The 20,701-nt window shown below is 40.5% G+C and overlaps 1 protein-coding gene across 1 annotated transcript in view; it reads left to right on the forward strand.

Moving 5' to 3' along the window:
- Positions 1-18,007, forward strand: part of LOC127429976 (proteoglycan 4-like) — a 30,341-nt gene extending 12,334 nt beyond the window's left edge. Inside the window, exons 2-3 of the mRNA XM_051679383.1 lie at positions 14,997-15,057; positions 15,979-18,007. Of these exons, the coding sequence (XP_051535343.1) occupies positions 16,139-18,007 (1,869 nt within the window). The 5' untranslated portion in view covers positions 14,997-15,057; positions 15,979-16,138. The remainder of the gene's footprint in view (positions 1-14,996; positions 15,058-15,978) is intronic.
- The last annotated feature ends 2,694 nt before the right edge of the window (positions 18,008-20,701 follow it).

The following is a 20,701-nucleotide window of genomic DNA, read 5'->3' on the forward strand; positions in this document are numbered from 1 at the left end:
AAAATGTGACTGATCTTTTAAAAATGCATTGTATTGTAAAACCAGTGAATTGGACAATGAGAATACAAGTATCATCAAACCATCATCTGCATGCAGTTCTGGTACCAGAACAGCTAAAGTACTGCAGTGTTATCAAAGTGAACACTATAGTATTGATGATGTGGGGCTTGTGCTGCAGTCTGCAAGGAAAAACTGCATGTACAAACACATTTACTGTGTGCTTTAAATCTCAAAATCCTTCACTTTTACTGTATCTAGCTAGGCCTCTTGAACATTCTTAACCAGATAAAAGGAAAATGTGGTGAAATTATTAAATGAGTTTTACAAACCTTCAATATAGGCCACGTCCACACAAATACATTTTCTTTTAAATAAACAATTTCTCAAACAGTTTTCAAATCATTAGGGATTAGTGTGGCTATGGCCTTAGATTCTTTACAAACACAAAATTCTACTGTAAGTTCTTTTTACATCTTTTTTACATGTGAATGTGTGCAGAAGTAAATTTCTTGTGTTTTGTGTAGTTTTTCAACACAGGCTACTGGCATTTCAATTAGTGTTATTGTGTATTTATTAATTTCCTTTTAATTAATTCCACGCATGGACCATTTTTATTGACTGGGATGGCACATTTACATTTTAATTAAACAGTGTAAATCTAGCAACATTTTTTATTTTTTTTATTTTTTGTAAATGTATAACATTATTCTTTGTATTATATTACCCTAGCATTAATAACAATAATAATAAAAAAAAAAACAGACAAAAAAACAAAAAAAAAACAAACAAACATTGAGCTCTTTGTATTGACCTCGCAGCTTATGTCACAAAAAGCTGAAAAGAGATTCCACAAGTTTTTAGGACTTTTGAGTCTCCATTGTGCTTATGGCTTTGACAGTCTGACTGGTGCTTTATTCCCACCTTGAGCGCATCTCGTGGTTTTTCGAAGTTATTAATGGTTTGTTCTTAGCATCATAAATGTCAGTGTTTCACATTACATATATACAGTATGATGTAAATTAATGAAAGGCTTAGATCAAGTCATGTCAATTTTATTTTAACTTTATTAGGAACACCTGTACACCTACATATTCATGTGATTATCTAATCAGCCAATTGTGTGGCAGCAGTGCAATGCATAAAATCATGCAGAAACAGGTCAGGAGCTGTGTTCACATCAACCATCAGAATGGGAAAAAATGGGATCTCAGTGATTTAGACTGTGGCATGATTGTTGGTGACAGACGGGCTGGTTTGAGTATTTCTTTAACTGCTGATCTCCTGGGATTTTCACGCACAACAGTCTCAAGAGTTTACTCTGAATGGTGCCAAAAACAAAAACATATCCAGTTGATGAGAGAGGTCAACAGAGAATGGCCAAACTGATTTGAGTTGACAGAAAGGCTACAGTAACTCAGATAACACCTCTGGATAATTGTAGTGAGCAGAATAGCATCTCAGAATGCACAACATGTCAAACCTTTAGGCGGATGGGCTACAACAGCAGAAGAACATGTCAGGCACTTTATTAGGACCATAATGTTCCTAATAAAGTCCTCAGTGAGTGTATTTTTCCATATTAAAAAATACTTATAAAAAAATGAATAGATCTTTTGATAAATATGTTAACAATTATGTATTCACGAGTAAAACTCAGGTGATATCAGTGGCTTAAAGGGATGGCAATTTACAGACATTTTTATAATCGATCGGGGTGGAAATAAACGATTAATTAATCGATTAATCATTAACATCAATACCGTAAAATGCATGTGGAGGACTCCAAATAATATGTGCATATAGCCTACTGTTTAAATATTATTTTAATTAATAAACTTAAGAAATGAAAGTATTGGCATTTTCCTCTTAAAATATTCTCAGTTCAGTGTATTTTAATAAATTTAGACTATCTTTAGTATGAATTTGTGAATTATTTAATTACTGTTAATGAATTGCTGTTAGTCATAACTTGTATACAAGATATAGTACTTGTATACATATTTGAGTTCACATTGTGGATCGTGGGATATTTCTACCTTTTCTTTTATTTGAAATTAAGTCAAATTATAACACGCTGGGTGAACATAGTAGCCTACATAACATTCCGTTTCTCTTGTGCTGCTTTTTCCATGATCGCTGACGTAGTTGTAGGTTGGGATGAAACAAGGAGACCAGCAGATCAGCTGTGCTGTTTTCATGTTGTACTTTAACACACTATCAAAGTGTATGCAGTAGGCAAGTAACTATACACAAATTTCACAATACGATGCATAGCCTTATGATAAGATACGATACGAGTACCCAAAAATGTTTAACTCAAACTTATTCAAGGATTCCACATAAATGTCTTTTAAATCACAAATGCCATAAATGTGTCTGACATTGGCAAAAAGCAGAGCTCTATAATAAAGTAACTTAAACAGCACTGCATTTATTTTGTTTGATTGTTATAAGAAAAACTAATATAAACTCACAATTTTCATGTTTTTCTTGAGAAAATAAGTTTGTCTACTCTCTAGTAATTTATATTTGTATAGCACTTTTCACAAAACAAATAGTTTCAAAGCATCTTTATAGAAAACCATGCCTTGTTGTATGAAAGCCCACAGAGAGCAAGCTGAATTGACTGTAGCAAGGAAAAAACTCCTTTCAGTGTTATTTAGAGGCGGAAAAAAAAAACAAAACGAGAGGAAACTGATCTCTGGATTTACTATAAACTGTATGTTGATGTAGAGCAAAAACCCATCGGCACACATAATTATTTTTTTGCCCTCTTCCCCGTTTCACTTTTCAGGTAAACTTTACAGGCGTTATTACCGGCTTATCCGATGCAATGGATGAGGCAGCTGTTAAACTTGCTGCTGCTGTTTCTGCATCACATTTGCGCTGTGATGTTGGCGTAAATAAAACGATATATTTGATGTACTGTAGCACCTGGACGTGACACCATTGTTTGGCAAATTCGACAAGCTGTACCGCTACAGTACAATATACTTCGCATTTGCCATCGATCTTTTCGCCTATGTACTGTAGATCTGTTGCTCCAGGGAGGAGACTGTTTCCCAGTTGCTTGGTTTTTTTATGTATCGTACGATACATATGTTATTGAATTGTAAGCGTCCTGTCGTACGAAACATTACGATACAATATTTTTTTACACCCCTAGTACGCAGAACACATAATGCTCATTTATAGAGAAACACTTCAACACTGATTACCTTGAGCCCACTTCATCTTCATCTGTGCGTATTCTATGCAAAGAAGACGTCACATGCAGCGCGCAAGCACCCTCTAGCACCTTGTGACTGTATAGACCGCCTTATTAGCCTGCTGTCATGATTACTGAATGCATTTGTCCTGAAGTTCATTAATTGACAATTGATAAGTTTAATCAATCATATTATAAATGAAGATAAATCGATTATCGATTTATCATTAACATCCCTAGTGGCTTAGTAAAAGCTGTTTTATTCTACATATGGTAGGTCCTTCTCTCATGGTGGCTGTCATTTGAGATCACATGACCAGATGAATATTGCTTATTTTTATCTCAGTAACACCCTGTTATCAGATTCTTTTGGTTGCAGATTTATTTTGGTTGTTCAAATCATGTATCTGCGAATAGGGTACTTGACAATGGCAACTTTTGCTTTCATGTGATTCTGCATCCAGAAAAATAGATGTCAGTAAAATCCAAGATCACTGTTTTAGCAGCTACACACACTTTCACAAAAATAAATAAATAAATTAAATGCTTAGAGGCTTAATTAAAGGCTTACCTTTGTTACTTTACGCAATAAACGAGCCTTCAATTGCATCCGTGTGTGTGTGTGTGTGTGTGTGTGTGTGAGAATAGCGCTAATGTAAACAGACTTGGCTGCGTGCATCAGATAATAGCGCTTGATCAGCATGTTTTCACTGTGCTTATGAGTTTTAAACTGTTACCGTGGTGCTTTTGTGATAGTTTGTCTGTTTAAGAAAACAAAAATTTTACATGCTTGAAAAGACTGTTTGAGTTGCTGTTTGTGTGAATGAAAAACGCATCTGCTCCTAAGCAGATGTGACTGCGTGCATGGGAAAATCGCGTTTAGATATGATGGCTGTGCATATACAAGCTGTGAACTGTTACTATGGTACTCTGGTGACAATTTGGCTGTTTGTTACATAAAATAAACATATTATGTGCTTGAAAATACTTTTTGAGTAGCTGTCTGTTTGACAAATGACAACCGCTACTAATGTAAACAAATGGCAGCACGCATCTGAGGAAGATCGTGTTTGATGTATTGACTGTTCATATAAGAGCTGTAAACGTCTTATCATGGTACTTTGGTGACGAGTTGGATGTATGTATATAAAAGAAACTTATTCTGTGGTTTAAAAGACTGTATGAGTAACTGTTTGAGCGAATATAAATTACAGATGCTTGACCAGCGCAGCCTGTGTCGGCGCAAAAGCTGGCAGCTTGTAACATAACTGGCTGTTGCAGAAACACATACACTGATCAGCCACAACATTAAAACCACTGACAGGTGAAGTGTATAACATTGATTATGTCGTTACAATGGCACCTGTCAAGGGATGGGATATATTAGACAGCAAGTGAACCGTCAGTTCTTGAATTTCATGTGTTGGAAGCAGGAAAAATGGGCAAGCGTAAGGATCTGAGCGACTTTGACAAGGGCCAAATTGTGATGGTGAGACGACTGGGTCAGTGCATCTCCAAAATGGCAGGTCTTGTGGGGTGTTCCCGGTATGCAGTGGTTAGTACCTACCAAAAGTGGTCCAAGGAAGGACAACCGGTGAACTGGTGACAGGGTCAGGGGTGCCCAAGTCTCATTGATGCACGTGGGGAACGAAGGTTAGCCCGTCTTGTCCGATCCCACAGAAGAGCTTCTGTAGCACAAATTACTGAAAACACACAGTGCATTGCAGCTTGCTGCGTATGGGGCTACGTAGCCGCAGATCGGTCAGAGTGCCCATACTGAACCCTTTCCACCGCCGAAAGCGCCTACAATGGGCACGTGAGCATCAGAACTGGACCATGGAGCAATGGAAGAAGGTGGCCTGGTCTGATGAATCACGTTTTCTTTTAGATCATGTGGACAGCTGGATGCGTGTTCGTCGTTTACCTGGGGAAGAGATGGCAAAAGAATGCACTATGGGAAAAAGGCAGGCCGGCGGAGGCAGTGTGATGCTCTGGGAAATGTTCTGCTGGGAAACCTTGGGTCCTGGCATTCATGTGGATGTTACTTTGACACGTACCACCTGCCTAAAGATTGTTGCAGACCACGTACGCTCCTTCACGGCAACGGTATTCCCTGATGGCAGTGGCCTCTTTCAGCAGGATAATGCGCCCTGCCACACTGTAAAAATTGTTAAGGAATGGTTTGAGGAACATGACAAAGAGTTCAAGGTGTTGACTTGGCCTCCAAATTCCCCAGATCTCAATCCGATTGAGGATCTATGGGTTGTGCTGGACCAACAAGTCCGATCCATGGAGGCCCCACCTCGCAACTTACAGGACTTAAAAAATCTTGGTGCCAGATATCACAGGACACCTTCAGAGGTCTTGTGGAGTCCATGCCTCGACAGGTCAGAGCTGTTTTGGTGGCACAAGGGGGACCTACATGATATTAGGCAGGTGTTTTTAATGTTGTGGCTGATTGGTGTATGTGTGATGCTACTCTGCGGGACAGTATGTACGAAAGGGATAAACATCTTTTTTGGATGTATGCCTGAATTTAAACTTAATAATGCTTCAAATAAGAGATGCTGAAAAAATATCTTGCATCAAATCTGTGTGGAATCTACACACTGTATGATAATTTATTATACAGTTGCTCATGTTTCCACCTGTACTTAAAAGCTCAAAACTCTCCTTGGTGTTGAGCTGTGAGGTTTTTGAACATTTTAACTTAAGGACTTCTGAGCCCTCTCTCTCTGTCTCGTTTAAGTGTGTTTTTGTTCATGTTTTGTTTTCATGTCTTTAATTTTTAAATTAGTTTAATTCCTGTTCCTGTTCTGGTCATGTGTGTTAGTCATGTGGTTTCCTGTTTCCCTCATGTTTCACGTGTCTTGCTCTTATTGGTTCTTGGTTTATTAGTCTTGTCTTTTCATTGGTTCATGTTTATTAGTCTTGTTATCTTGTTTATCAGTTCAGTTCTGTCATGGTCCCTAAGTTATTTGTTCTGTCTTGTTATTGGTTGTTTTGTTATTTTGTTAACCCTAGTCTGTATATTTAAGCCCTCATGTTTGCCTTTGTTGAGGATTGTGATTGTATTATCATGTATTGTTGTGTCATAGTCTTTGTTTTCATTAGTCAAGTTCAGTCAAGTCAGAGTCTAGTCCTGTTTGGTCAAGTTTAGATTCTGTTTTGTTTCTTTCATGTTTTTTGGATACACTTAGTCAATAAACTGCACTTGGGTTCTCACTACATCATTGTCTTCACTTGCTCCTGTCTGCCTGTCCTGCTCTGCCTGCCCCAACATTACAGAACACTCGACCAACAAAGATGAACCCAGCAGTGAGTCTGATATGTTCACACCAGGGTAACCTTCCCCTCGAAGACTATGTGGCTGAGTTTTGTGAATTGGCTCATAAGGTAGACTTAAATGTGGTAGCTCTTAAGGAAATTTTTCGTTCTGGATTTGAAGAGCCACTCAAGTCACAAATGCCTCAAGGACATATAAAATGGACTTTGGTGCAATTTATTGATTTTGCTCTTCTGCTAAGCAGATCTAACTTCACAGTAGGAGCTATGGAGAATGCCAAGGACCACGAGCCAGTGGCCACGCCTGCCACGGACCATGAGTCAGCGGCCAAACCTGCCAGGGACCATGAGCCAGCGGCCACGCCTGCCACAGACAAAGAGCCAGCGCCCGAAGCCTCGTCCGTCCCACAGCCAGCGCCCGAAGCCTTGTCCGTCCCAGAGCCAGTGCCAAATGCCTCGTCCGTCCCAGATCCAGCGCCCGATGCCTCGTCCATCCCAGAGCCAGCGCCCGATGCCTCGTCCGTCCCAGAGCCAGCGCCCGATGCCTCGTCCGTCCCAGAGCCAGCGCCCGATGCCTCGTCCGTCCCAGAGCCAGCGCCCGATGCCTCGTCCTTCCCAGAGCCAGCGCCCGATGCCTCGTCCTTCCCAGAGCCAGCGCCCGATGCCTCGTCCGTCCCAGAGCCAGCGCCCGATGCCTCGTCCGTCCCAGAGCCAGCGCCCGATGCCTCGTCCGTCCCAGAGCCAGCGCCCGATGTCTCGTCCGTCCCAGAGCCAGCGCCCGATGTCTCGTCCGTCCCAGAGCCAGCGCCCGATGCCTCGTCCGTCCCAGAGCCAGCGCCCGATGCCTCGTCCGTCCCAGAGCCAGCGCCCGATGCTTTGTCCGTCCCAGAGCCAGCGCCCGATGCCTCGTCCGTCCCAGAGCCAGCGCCCGATGCCTCGTCCGTCCCATAGCCAGCGCCCCATGCCTTGTCCATCCCAGAGCCAGCGCCCAATGCCTCTGCTGTCATGTGTGCCTTATCATGCCATGTCATCACACCTGCCTCATCATGCCATGTCGTCACGCCTGCCATGCCAAGCCATGTTGTCACACCTGACCTGCCATGCCAATTTGCCACATCAGACCTGCCATGCCAATTTGCCACGTCAGACCCACCGTGCCAGGCTGCCTTGACCCGTGGGTCTCTGTCTCCAGGGGCTCCGCCCCCTGGGTCTCCGACTCCAACAACTCCACCCCCTGGGTCTCCGACTCCAGCGGCTCTGCCCCCTGAAAGGACAGCATGCCACATCTGCCACTTCAGCCTCACTATGCCACACTGCCTCATCAGGCCCTACTCCTCAGCCCTCGTCTGTCATCAGGCCATGCTACTGTTCATCTGCCAGATCCGCCCTGGCCTCCTGACCTCCTGCCGGCTTCGCCCAGGTCGCCTGGTTCACCCTGGTTTTCGGGTCCTGTGCTGGCTCCACCTTGGTTGCCTGGTTCACCCTGGTATCTGGGTCCTCCACCGGATCCACCCTGGCCTCCTGGCCTCCCGCTGGCCCCACCCTGGTCTCCAGCGCCCTCTGGTCCCACGTGATTTCTAGCCCCATCTGGTCCCCTAGTTTCCCTTTCTCAAAGTCAGTGTCCGCCCCTGCCCCAAGGTCCAGGTCCGCCATTTCCTCAAGGAGCTCCCTATTGAACTCTAGTGTTAGTTATGTTTGGGCGTCAGGTGCCGCCCTTTGAGGGGTCACATGTAGTGTTTAAGTGTGTTTTTGTTCAGGTTTTGTTTTCATGTCTTTTATTTTGAAATTAGTTTACACCTCCTGTTTCTGGTCATGTGTGTTAGTCATGTGGTTTCCTGTTTCCCTCATGTTTTATGTGTCTTGTTCTTATTGGTTCTTGGTTCATTAGTCTTGTTATCTTGTTTATCAGTTCAGTTCTGTCATTGGTCCCTATGTTATTAGTTCATTCTTGTCATTGGTGGTTTTGTTATCTTGTTACAGTTACAGTTTTCATGATATGATGCTTTAAAAACTCTGCTAGGGAAGAGCTCAGACAAAAACCACATGGGGTTTAAATGATAAGACAGTGACAACTGCCTGATCACTATATACAAATGTGTCAAAGAGGGGGCTTATTTTTAATTTTGAGATTGATTACGTTGCAAAGTTCAGCAGTACCTTGAATGTCAACAGAGACGTCTCATAGCAAACAGATAAACAATGCAGCAACGATAGCATTTGTTCTATATGTTTACGACAGTCAAAAGACTCTCCCCCCCTCCCACGGCCCCATCACCACAATTAGCTAAACAAGTTTAATATCATGCAACGTAGGAAATTTTACTCATTAATGGATATTATGTAATAAAAGTGAATGTTTATCATTGACACTGTAAATCTCCCTGGGGGCCGACATGTTTGCGTGACGTCACACACCTGCATCTGGGCGAAATCAAAGTTGAAGTTTTCCGCATGAGTTTCTAAGTTTGAAGTGCAACATAAAGTGGTGTTCCATTGCACTTTTCCCAGGAGAAATGTGGAAATTCAGACTTTCCGATTTGAATGGAAAGCAGCATAAATCATCACAGCAACAAGCTTGCCCCTTACAAAAAATTTTGAGTTCTAGGAAACTTGCCGTAAATTTACCAACCATTATTTTCACATGCAAATGAGCTTGCGATTCACCGCAAATGTTTGCCATAAGTTTGCAGCTCTTCACCGGCAGTGGTGAACCTGCAGCAAACCTTTGGTGACAATGAAGAGTTTTCTGCAAAGCTCATTTGCATGTGAAAATAATGAGTGGCAAATTTGTGGCAAGTATACGGCAAGTTTGCCAAAACTCTATATTTTTTTAAGGGTAACAAAGCACAGTGTGACTTTGTGTCCAGGGCTGAGATAGCGCTCAACACTCTGGAGAAGTGCACACACCACCCTTACAAAAAATCTACAGATCTGGCAAACTTGCCATAAATTTTCCACTCATTATTTTCATATGGAAATGAGCTTGTGATTCACCGCAAATGTTTGCCAGAAGTTTGCAGCTCTTCACAGATAGTGGTGAACCTTGAGCAAACCTTTGGTAACAGTGGACAATTTTCTTCAAGTTTGCCGCAAAGCTCATTTGCATGTGAAAATGATCAGTGGTGAATTTGCGGCAAGTTTGCGGTTTGTTTTCTTGTTGTGAGTGGGGTGGCCAATGGGGCCTAGCTCTAGCCCCTGCCAGTGAGTCCTCACATGATGACAAAATATGTTCCATTATTTTTGATTTTACTATCTATTGTAGTTTTTGTAACTGATTATGTTCTGACAGCCTATGATAATGAATATGTGAGACATTGGAAAAACGAGATGCAATGCAGCAACCAAAGACGTACATCTGACACATACTGTATACAGGTACAGTTGAAGACAAAAGTTTATATACAGTTAGGTTGAAGTCATTAAAGCAAATTTTTTAACCACTCCACAGATTACATATTAGCAAACTATAGTTTTGGTAAGTCGTTTAGGACATCTACTTTGTGCATGACACGAGTAATTTTTCAAACAATTGTTTACAGTCAGATTGTTTCACTTTTAATTGACTATCACAATTCCAGTGGGTCAGAAGTTTACATACACTAAGTTAATTGTGCCTTTAAGCAGCTTGGAAAATTCTAGAAAATGATGTCAAGCCTTTAGGCAATTAGCCAATTAGCTTCTGATAGGCTAATTGGAGTCAAATGGAAGTGTACCTGTAGATGTATTTTAAGGCCTACCTTCAAACTCAGTGCCTCATTGCTTGACATCATGAGAAAATCAAAAGAAATCATCCAAGACTGCAGAAAAAAACTGTGTACCTCCACAAGTCTGGTTCATCGTTGGGAGCAATTTCCAAACAGCTGAAGGTACCATGTTCATCTGTACAATCAATAGTACCCAAGTATAAACACTATGGGACCACGTAGCCATCATACCGCTGAGGAAGGAGACACATTCTATCTCCTAGATGAACGTAGTTTGGTGCAAAAAGTGCAAATCAATCCTAGAACAGCAGCAAAGGACCTTGTGAAGATGCTGGAGGAAACGGGTAGACAAGTATCTATATCCACAGTAAAATGAGTCCTATATCGACATAAACTGAAAGGCTGCTCAGCAAGGAAGAAGCCACTGCTCCAAAACTGCCATAAAAAAGCTAGACTACAGTTTGCAAATGCACATGGGGACAAAGATCTTACTTTTTGGAGAAATGTCCTCCGGTCTGATGAAACAAAATTTGAACTGTTTGGCCATAATGACCATAGTTATGTTTGGAAGAAAAAGGATGAGGCTTGCAAGCTGAAGAACACCAACCCAACCATGAAGCATGGGGGTGGCAGCATCATGTTGTGGGGGTGCTTTGCTGCAGGAGGGACTGGTGCATTTCACAAAATAGATGGCATCATGAGGAAGGAAAATTATGTGGATATATTGAAGCAACATCTCAAGATTTCAGCCAGAAAGGTAAAGCTTGGTCGCAGATGGGTCTTCCAGATGGACAATGACCCCAAGCATACCTCCAGAGTTGTGGCAAAATGGCTTAAGGACAACAAAGTCAAGTTATTGGAGTGGACATCACAAAGCCCTGACCTCAGTCCGATAGAAAATTTGTGGCAGAACTAAAAAAGCGTGTGTGAGCAAGGAGGCTTACAAACTTGACTCAGTTACACCAGTTCTGTCTGGAGGAATGGGCCAAAATTCCAGCAACTTATTGTGAAAAGCTTGTGGATTGCTACCCAAAATGTTTGACCCATGTTCAACAATTTAAAGGCAATGCTACCAAAACAAAGTGTATGTAAACTTCTCACCCACTGGGAATGTGATGAAAGAAATAAAAGCTGAAACAAATCATTCTCTCTACTATTATTCTGACATTTCACATTCTTAAAATAGTAATCCTAACTGACATAAGACAGGGAATGCTTTCTACGATTAAATATCAGGAATTGTGAAAAACTGAGTTTAAATATATTTGGCTAAAGTGTATGTAAATTTCTGACTTCAACTGTATATGTACATACTGTATGTACATGTAAATTGCATCCTCTGTAATATAATGCTCAGACCTTTTTCACAAGATCAGAATTGCGGCTTGCAAATTGCTTTCAGCACAGATTATATGGGCAAACTTGCGCCATTGCCTGATCTGCATGATTCCTTTGGTGAATTGGATTCTAAACCTGAGTAGACAGTGCATGTTAATAAATGGTGCATTTTTAGCACAATTAATTCTTATTGAATTCCCCCTGAGTGTCACAACCAGACATGACAGGATAAAATGACAAGTGATAAAAGTAATCTCTTCCAAGTTAATCAGTTTTGTTTTTGTCCTAAGTAGCCGAGACCACAACAAGTAATGCATGACATAGTCCCATCTGATTAGGATGGCCGTAATGATCTGTTGCAGGGCTTCTCAAGAGACATATTCTATATCTCTTCATGGAGTCATTCACTGCTTGGTTACTTTGAAGGGCAGATCTGACAATGATGTGGCTTGTCACATGTGACTGACAAACCCTCATTTTGACAGTCAAACCGTGACAGTCATTGTCTCTGACAGCCCAACAGTGACTGTTTAAATTATTCCATTACAACCGAACATTTAAGGCGAGTGTGTCACTATCCAGTTGCTAACTGAACAGTTGCTAGTTCAGATTTTTAAATTACTTTGAAAAACTGAAAAAAAAATAAAAAAAATAAATAAAATCAAGCAGTATGGAACAATATGAGGGTGAGTAAATAATGACAGATGTTGAATTCCAAAATTCCAAGTAGGATTTCGCTTAGGGCCCCCATACGTTCAGAAACGGCCCTGAATACGGGATATGCCAAATTGCTTAGGAGAAATAAAATAGTCAAATTGATAACAGAGCAAGGCTATAAAGCTATAAAATTAATGTGGATTACATAATACAAATAATTTGGTTTTAGAAACATTTGATTAGAGTTGTTTGAGTTCATATGGAAAACTCTGAATTTTGATTGCCGACTTTTGTATTTTGGCAAATTTGAGCTCAGATCCCTTCTAAAATTCTAGAGGAGACATGTGATTCCTGGGGTTTATTTCTAGGAGACAACAGATGTCTATTTTTTTCTGATCTATGGAATCAAACATATAGAAATCAACATAGTATTTAGAGTTAAGATATTAAGAGTTACAATACTAAGAAAATATAGTATTTATTACACTAACTAGCCATAGGGGCTACATGGCCTACTGTACGGCTAATGATCCTTATGTTGTATTTTGTTACGTACATGCAATTATTTGCTTGTTTTTGTTTTGATTTTGTTTGTGGTACCAAATAACATGTTCTGCTTCTTTTCATGTTACCCTAAAGAAATGATTACAGATATTTATGAAAACACAAAGATGATAAGGCATCATTATTATGGCTGCTGTAATTGAACAGTAAGGTTTGAATGCAGTTGCTCAAAATGAGTAGATGCCCAAACTGCACAAAGTGGGTCAAGAAAAATGGGAGCATGAGAAGACAAATAATTGCACAAAATACTTTTTGGGATGCATGTTTTTCTCTTATATTTAGGTTTGACTGTAGCCAGCATAGCAGAATGTTGTTAAGATTACAAGATTGTTGTTAAGACTCTGATTGATGATATATATACAGGTGCATCTCAATAAATTAGAATGTCGTGGAAAAGTTCATTTATTTCAGTAATTCAACTCAAATTGTGAAACTCGTGTATTAAATATATTCAGTGCACACAGACTGAAGTAGTTTAAGTCTTTGGTTCTTTTAATTGTGATGATTTTGGCTCACATTTAACAAAAACCCACCAATTCACTATCTCAAAAAATTAGAATATGGTGACATGCCAATCAGCTAATCAACTCAAAACACCTGCAAAGGTTTCCTGAGCCTTCAAAATGGTCTCTCAGTTTGGTTCACTAGGCTACACAATCATGGGGAAGACTGCTGATCTGACAGTTGTCCAGAAGACAATCATTGACACCCTTCATAAGGAGGGTAAGCCACAAACATTCATTGCCAAAGAAGCTGGCTGTTCACAGAGTGCTGTATCCAAGCATGTTAACAGAAAGTTGAGTTGTGGAAGAAAAAGATGCACAACCAACCAAGAGAACCGCAGCATTATGACTGTCAAGCAAAATCGATTCAAGAATTTGGGTGAACTTCACAAGGAATGGACTGAGGCTGGGGTCAAGGCATCAAGAGCCACCACACACAGACATGTCAAGGAATTTGGCTACAGTTGTCGTATTCCTCTTGTTAAGCCACTCCTGAACCACAGACAACGTCAGAGGCGTCTTACCTGGGCTAAGGAGAAGAAGAACTGGACTGTTGCCCAGTGTTCCAAAGTCCTCTTTTCAGATGAGAGCAAGTTTTGTATTTCATTTGGAAACCAAGGTCCTAGAGTCTGGAGGAAGGGTGGAGAAGCTCATAGCCCAAGTTGCTTGAAGTCCAGTGTTAAGTTTCCACAGTCTGTGATGATTTGGGGTGCAATGTCATCTGCTGGTGTTGGTCCATTGTGTTTTTTGAAAACCAAAGTCACTGCACCCGTTTACCAAGAAATTTTGGAGCACTTCATGCTTCCTTCTGCTGACCAGCTTTTTAAAGATGCTGATTTCATTTTCCAGCAGGATTTGGCACCTGCCCACACTGCCAAAAGCACCAAAAGTTGGTTAAATGACCATGGTGTTGGTGTGCTTGACTGGCCAGCAAACTCACCAGACCTGAACCCCATAGAGAATCTATGGGGTATTGTCAAGAGGAAAATGAGAAACAAGAGACCAAAAAATGCAGATTGAGCTGAAGGCCACTGTCAAAGAAACCTGGGCTTCCATACCACCTCAGCAGTGCCACAAACTGATCACCTCCATGCCATGCCAAATTGAGGCAGTAATTAAAGCAAAAGGAGCCCCTACCAAGTATTGAGTACATATACAGTAAATGAACATACTTTCCAGAAGGCCAACAATTCACTAAAAATGTTTTTTTTTATTGGTCTTATGATGTATTCTAATTTTTTGAGATGGTGAATTGGTGGGTTTTTGTTAAATGTGAGCCAAAATCATCACAATTAAAAGAACCAAAGACTTAAACTACTTCAGTCTGTGTGCATTGAATTTATTTAATACACGAGTTTCACAATTTGAGTTGAATTACTGAAATAAATGAACTTTTCCACGACATTCTAATTTATTGAGATGCACCTGTGTGTATATATATATATATATATAAATATATATATATTTTTTTTTTAAGAAATATTCAATGTGTTTAGCAGTTGGATTGATTATACAGTATCAGAGCTAGTCAGTTAATAATCCAATAGTGTACTGTGGACTTGCTATTTTGGTTAACTTTTACTTCAGCATACTTCTAAAGATATCTTATGGCTTATATCATTGGCAAGATTAGCTGTTTAATAAGCTCATCCATTATTTATCCCTTACAACAGTTATTGAACCTGTTTTCCTACAAAAGTATGTTCCTGTTGAGAACCTTTGTCTGTGTTACCTTAGGGAATGACCTCCTACGGCTGAAGTTCTGGAGTGGAGGAGCTGCTCTTGTTGCTAGGGAAAAGTGAGCATGAGAGTGCTTTCTCACTTTGTGGAGACTTACTGCAGTGCTTTAATCTTTCAGTATTATGAAAGAATTGTGTTGATTGTATTATTTGAATAAGCTATAACACCAAATCTAATTTGAGGGAAGCATTAAAAATTAGACATCAGGGAATCTTTTCACCTTAAAAATACTTTATATGAAACAATACTTGTGCACCCGCAAAGCATGTTTCAAGTTGTTAGTTTAGGGCTGATCTTATGTTGTGTTTTCCCTGGAAGGAACAGACAAGAAGCAATGTCAAGAGAAACTGTATTGTAAAATTGTTTTCTGTTGCAAAAGATAGAGAGCCTCTTCCCAAGGATAGACACTGTGGGTCATAACCACTATCAGAAATTAACTTTTCTATTAAAGGGCAATATATTCCCTCTGATATTAATTTTCAGGGAAATGTTTACCTTTTCTGAGGGCTTTTTTTTTCTAACTATAGAAAAGGCACAGTGTGTTGTCCTTTAATGCCAAATACTTCAATAGTCTCAATTAACTGAAATAAATTAGCAATTTGAACAATTATGGCTGTAACCTATAATATCAAAATCAAATGCAAAAATGTTAATAATGCACAAGATACACACAACAAATGCTTTGAAATAATACATTTTAAATAAATTAATTCATATTTGCCTCACATTGAACAACACTTGCCTCTGAAACATAATTGAAAGCTACAAGTCACTACAGTGTTTGCAGAGGCACTAAATTTGATAATAATATACAATATTATGTCACATTAAGTCAAGTAATTTTTATTTATATAGTGCTTTTCACATTGTTTTATAGCCAGCCATTTCATAGCCATGTCTAAACTGTTAAAAGTTTGGCAAGTTATATCAAGACATTTCTAAATCTGTTGTTTAATGTCAACCTCTCTCACCTTGACAGGTTGATATCAACTCCTGACTTCATCTACTCAAGATCAATAACTCAAACAACGGTGTGAAAGATGCAAATGCTTGAATTAGCTTTAAAAGCTGAGAAAGCTCCAGACCTCAAGGGAGGATCATCAAAGCTGTTCTTGAGAGCTTGAGAATACAGAACCAACATGAGTGTGAATGATCGTGCCAGACCCTTTGGGGGTAGCACTGAAGATGGCTGTAGGGAAATGAGGAACAACAATGGACATGCGGAGGATTCCCTGGATGGAGATGCCAGTGCTAATGAAATCCAAAGGGAACATGGAGGAATTTTGGAGGTTATTGACAAACTGACCTCTGTGGTACCTCAGACTGAGAAACGGAGTAAGATGATTATTCAGGGCACAGATTCCCCGTGTGATGACCCAGAGCTGGCTGAGTTTGAGATGCTTGAAAGTCAGGAACTAGAAAATGAGGAAGAGAGCAATAGTCCTAAAGATAACCTGAAGGGGTCTCCATCCACCATTGTGATGAAGACCAAAGCAAAATCTCCAAGAGATAAAGATGGACCCTCCCAGCTAACTTTAAAAGAGCAGGATTCCACCATTTGCCCTCAGTGCACTAGCAAAGAAGCACCGGGATGCATAACAAGGGCTGAGTTTAGCTCTGAAAATGATGTTTTTGTGTCTTGCCTCTCCACAATGTCTAGTCTTGGAGGAAGTCTTGCTAGTGCCCTGGACCATGCCGGTCGAACCCAGAGCTCTGATTCATGGCATGCACCCTCAGGACCATACCGAACTCTCTCGGAGGACCTAACACTTGCCTCACTGTCTTGTCTGACCAAATCAGACAAAAGTCGGAGCTCCCTACACACAGGAAAAAGTACATCAAACAACATTAGTGTTGATCTCAACCTCAACTCAACCACTTTGCCAGAAGAACCTCTTTTAGAAGCACAAGAAAACCAACCAGCTACAGACTTTGCAACATATGAGAACTCAGTCCAACTGAAAAATGATGTGAGTGAATGTAGCATTACTACGGCCAAAAGGGTCCCTAATGAATCTGGAAGTGCTAGTGAGGACAATCAAGGAGAACCTGGCATTCATATTAAGGAGCACCATGTAACAGAAGACAAGGATCCAAATTTGGAAACATCAACTCAGAACTCTTGCCAGCCTGTAATCTCTGAAAACACACAGTCTACTTCACGTACTAGAAGGTTCTCCCATGATTCCAGTGGTGATATACAGAATAAACTCAAATCCCATTACGAAGAATGTTCTGACCTGAATTTAAACTCCTCTACAGTAACCTCAAAGGTTACACCAGTCCATTCTGGTGGGTCTGAACCCCAACCGTACAGGAAGAAAGCAACTTTTGAAAAAACACGAAGTTCTAGTTCATTGGAACGGAGAAGGCCCTGGAGCAGCCCTTCTCGCCCTGAGACCCCTTCATCCCCTAAAATCACCTTTTCACCTCGGAAACAGCCACCTTCTTCACCAGCCAGATCTATTAGCACAAGAGAGGCTAGTCAGGAACATACTGAAACTTCACAGAGGGGTACCAGTGGTCTGAGGCAGCCAAGTAAAAGCTTTCTCACTAGCTGTAGTATTATCCCAAAACCTGTCCTTTCTCAACAACCCACTAGAGCAAAGACTGAACCTAAGAGGTCCTCTCCACCTCACAAGCCCAAAAATGTCCGACCTAAAATCATCACCTACGTCCGCAAGAATCCTCAAGCAAAGCCATTATCTGAAGGACCCTACGAAGTATCGACTCTTCCGCCCAGACTTACACCTTACACCAGCTCTCCAACCTCAAAAGAACCAAAGGTTGAAGGGTCCAGATGTTCACCCACGCTGAGCTCTTCTAACATACTTTATGATAAGTATCAGCAGGAGATACAGAGGTCAGGGTACTACACCCCTCCAGGACTGATGGTCTCTGGAATAAGGCCACCCAGTCACACTGTCCCCCATAAACTGGTGGGAAAATCAGAGAGTTTCCACGGGGAGCTGCCAGATCAATACGTGCATGAGGTGGGACATCTTTAAGTATTAAAGAGACTTTGTTGCTTACAAAGAACAACTGAACTCAAAAAATGCTTTGCGTTTGTGATTGCATGGGCAGAGACCATAATTTAAAGGGAATTTATGTCATAATTTACTCACCCCCATCTTGTTCCAAACCTTTGATTTTTTTTTTCTCTGTGGAACACAAACGGATTTAGTGTCAGTCTGTTTCTCAGCCAAAGCTATCGTATGGCATTTAAAGACTTGGAATATAGTGCACAATTGTCTAGACTTCTTTCATGATACATTGTATGGTGCGTCTGCGTCTTTTTGGAAGCTTGAACTCTCCAGTCCCAATTCATTGTAATTGCATAGAGAAAACTGACAGTACATTCTTTAGAATTTCTGATTTTGTGTTCCATGGAAGACATGGGAGTCATACAGGTTGGAAGAACATTAGGGTGAGTAAATGATGATAGAATTTAAATTTTTGAGTGAAATATTCCTATAAAATCATTTATTGATGCTCACAATTTCTGGTAACAGACATGTCAAAAGATGCTTCTTGTTATTTCAGGTTGGTAGAGGGGTTAAGCTGACTACCCATGATACTGCTGGTGTTTTACGCTTTCCCAGAGCTTTAAGGCCTCAGCTTGGTCTTGGAGCCGTCACCAGACAGACTGCTTCTAAGAACAGGGCGGTATTACCAAGTCAAAGGTCGGCATCACCCCTCAGTTACACGGCTCCAGCTGGTCAAGCTCCAAGCAGTCACCAGGAACTCTCAGGTTAGTTAACGCTAAAGCACTCTTTTACACTGTCCTTTTTTTTGTAATTAACATTTTTATTGATTCATAAGTATATGACAGTACAAAAAAACTCAACACATATATAAAGAATCAACATTTTACATTTAACCCTACTAATACAATCCCACCCTGACCCCTAACGAACACCCCTGTGGTCCCACATAACACACGAACAATCCAAAAAAAAAAAAAAAAAAAAAATATATATATATATATATATATATATATATATATATATATATATATATATATATATATACATACATACATATATACACATATATATATATATATACATATATATACACATACATACACAAATAAATAAATAAAATAATAATAAACATACATGATTAAACTAAACTACACTCTCCACATCCCCTTCCCGAGAGTCCCCCAAAAAAACGAAATATTTGCCCCATTTTTTAGCAAATAAGTCCCTAAACCCCATCCTTCTACTTACCGCCTCTTCAAATGCAGCTACCCTCCCCATTTCCACACACCACTCCGAAAAAGAGGGTGCTCCACTTGACTTCCAACCCCTTAAAATTACTTGCCTGCCAATCATGAGACTGGTCATAACCCAATTTTTTATGTGATTATCCCCTAAATGCATGACCGCCCCATCACCCAAAATACAGAGTCTGGGACAGAGCAAAACCTGAGTGTTCAAAACATCACAGAAATACCTCTGAACCCTCAACCAAAACTCCTGGATCCTAACACACCCCCAAAAGACATGGGTAGTGTCTAGAGGGGGTCCAATAAAATCTATGTAAAATCTTAAATTGCATAAGGCGAACCCTTGCATCTCTAGATACAGACTTGACATTTTTAAGAATCTTAGTCCACACTCCATCCTCCAATACCAAATTCAAATCTTTCTACCATACTCTCTTGAGAGAAGTCAAGGCTCCATCCCCCAGACTCTGAATTAGTAGGGAGTAATACACTGATGCTTCATGGCCTTTTCCAAAAGCAGCAATCACCTCTCCCAAAGCACCTGCCGCTTTAGGGGGGTGCGTGCCACTCCCAAAAACAGTGCAGAGTAGGTGGCGAAGCTGTAAATACTTATAAAACTGAGATCTGGGAATGCCAAAATGTTGAACCAAATTTTCAAAAGGTCTCAATACTCCACCCTCATACAGGTCACCAAGTGTATTAACCCCCCTCACAATCCAATCTGACCAACAAAAAGGGGACTTATTAATACATAGTTTAGGGTTCAGCCATATGCTCGAGGCTGCGTTTAAATAAATATCCGAATTAAACACTCTGGACACTTTTGTCCATAACGAGTGCAAATGCAAAATAACAGGGTGCGACTTAACCTCTCCGGCTAGTTTGATCGAAAGGCTTTGCAGTGGCGAGATAGGGGCAAGAACTTCCTTTTCAATACAAAACCAGGGAGGGGCTCTCTCAGGTGGAAGGAACCAATGAGCCAAATGTCTAAGACCGAACGCATAATAATAAAATAAAAACTTGGGTAAGCCTAACCCACCTTTGTCAATCGGCCTATGTAACTTATTGAAATTTAACCTGGGGTGCTTACCATTCCAAATGAAGGACTTCGCTATGCTATCAATTTGCTTGAAATAAGAGAGGGGGACATCTACAGGGAGAGACTGAAACAGGTAGTTGAATTTTGGAATATAATTCATTTTAATAACATTAACCTTCCCAATCATCGATAAATGTAATGAAGCCCACCTGCTCACATCGCTCGAAAACCTTTTTATTAAAGGGTCAAAATTAACTCTAACTAAATCAGACAAATTTGCTGGGAATAAAATCCCCAAATACTTAATGCCCTGTTTGGGCCACTGGAAGGCGCCCGGCTGGAAAGCCGTTTCTGGGCAGTACGCTGTTAGCGCTAAAGCTTCGGATTTAGACCAATTGACTTTGTATCCTGAGAATTTGGAAAAGGAAT

Source organism: Myxocyprinus asiaticus, chromosome 39 (genome assembly GCF_019703515.2).
Source record: "Myxocyprinus asiaticus isolate MX2 ecotype Aquarium Trade chromosome 39, UBuf_Myxa_2, whole genome shotgun sequence".
Taxonomy (NCBI): Eukaryota; Metazoa; Chordata; class Actinopteri; order Cypriniformes; family Catostomidae; genus Myxocyprinus; species Myxocyprinus asiaticus.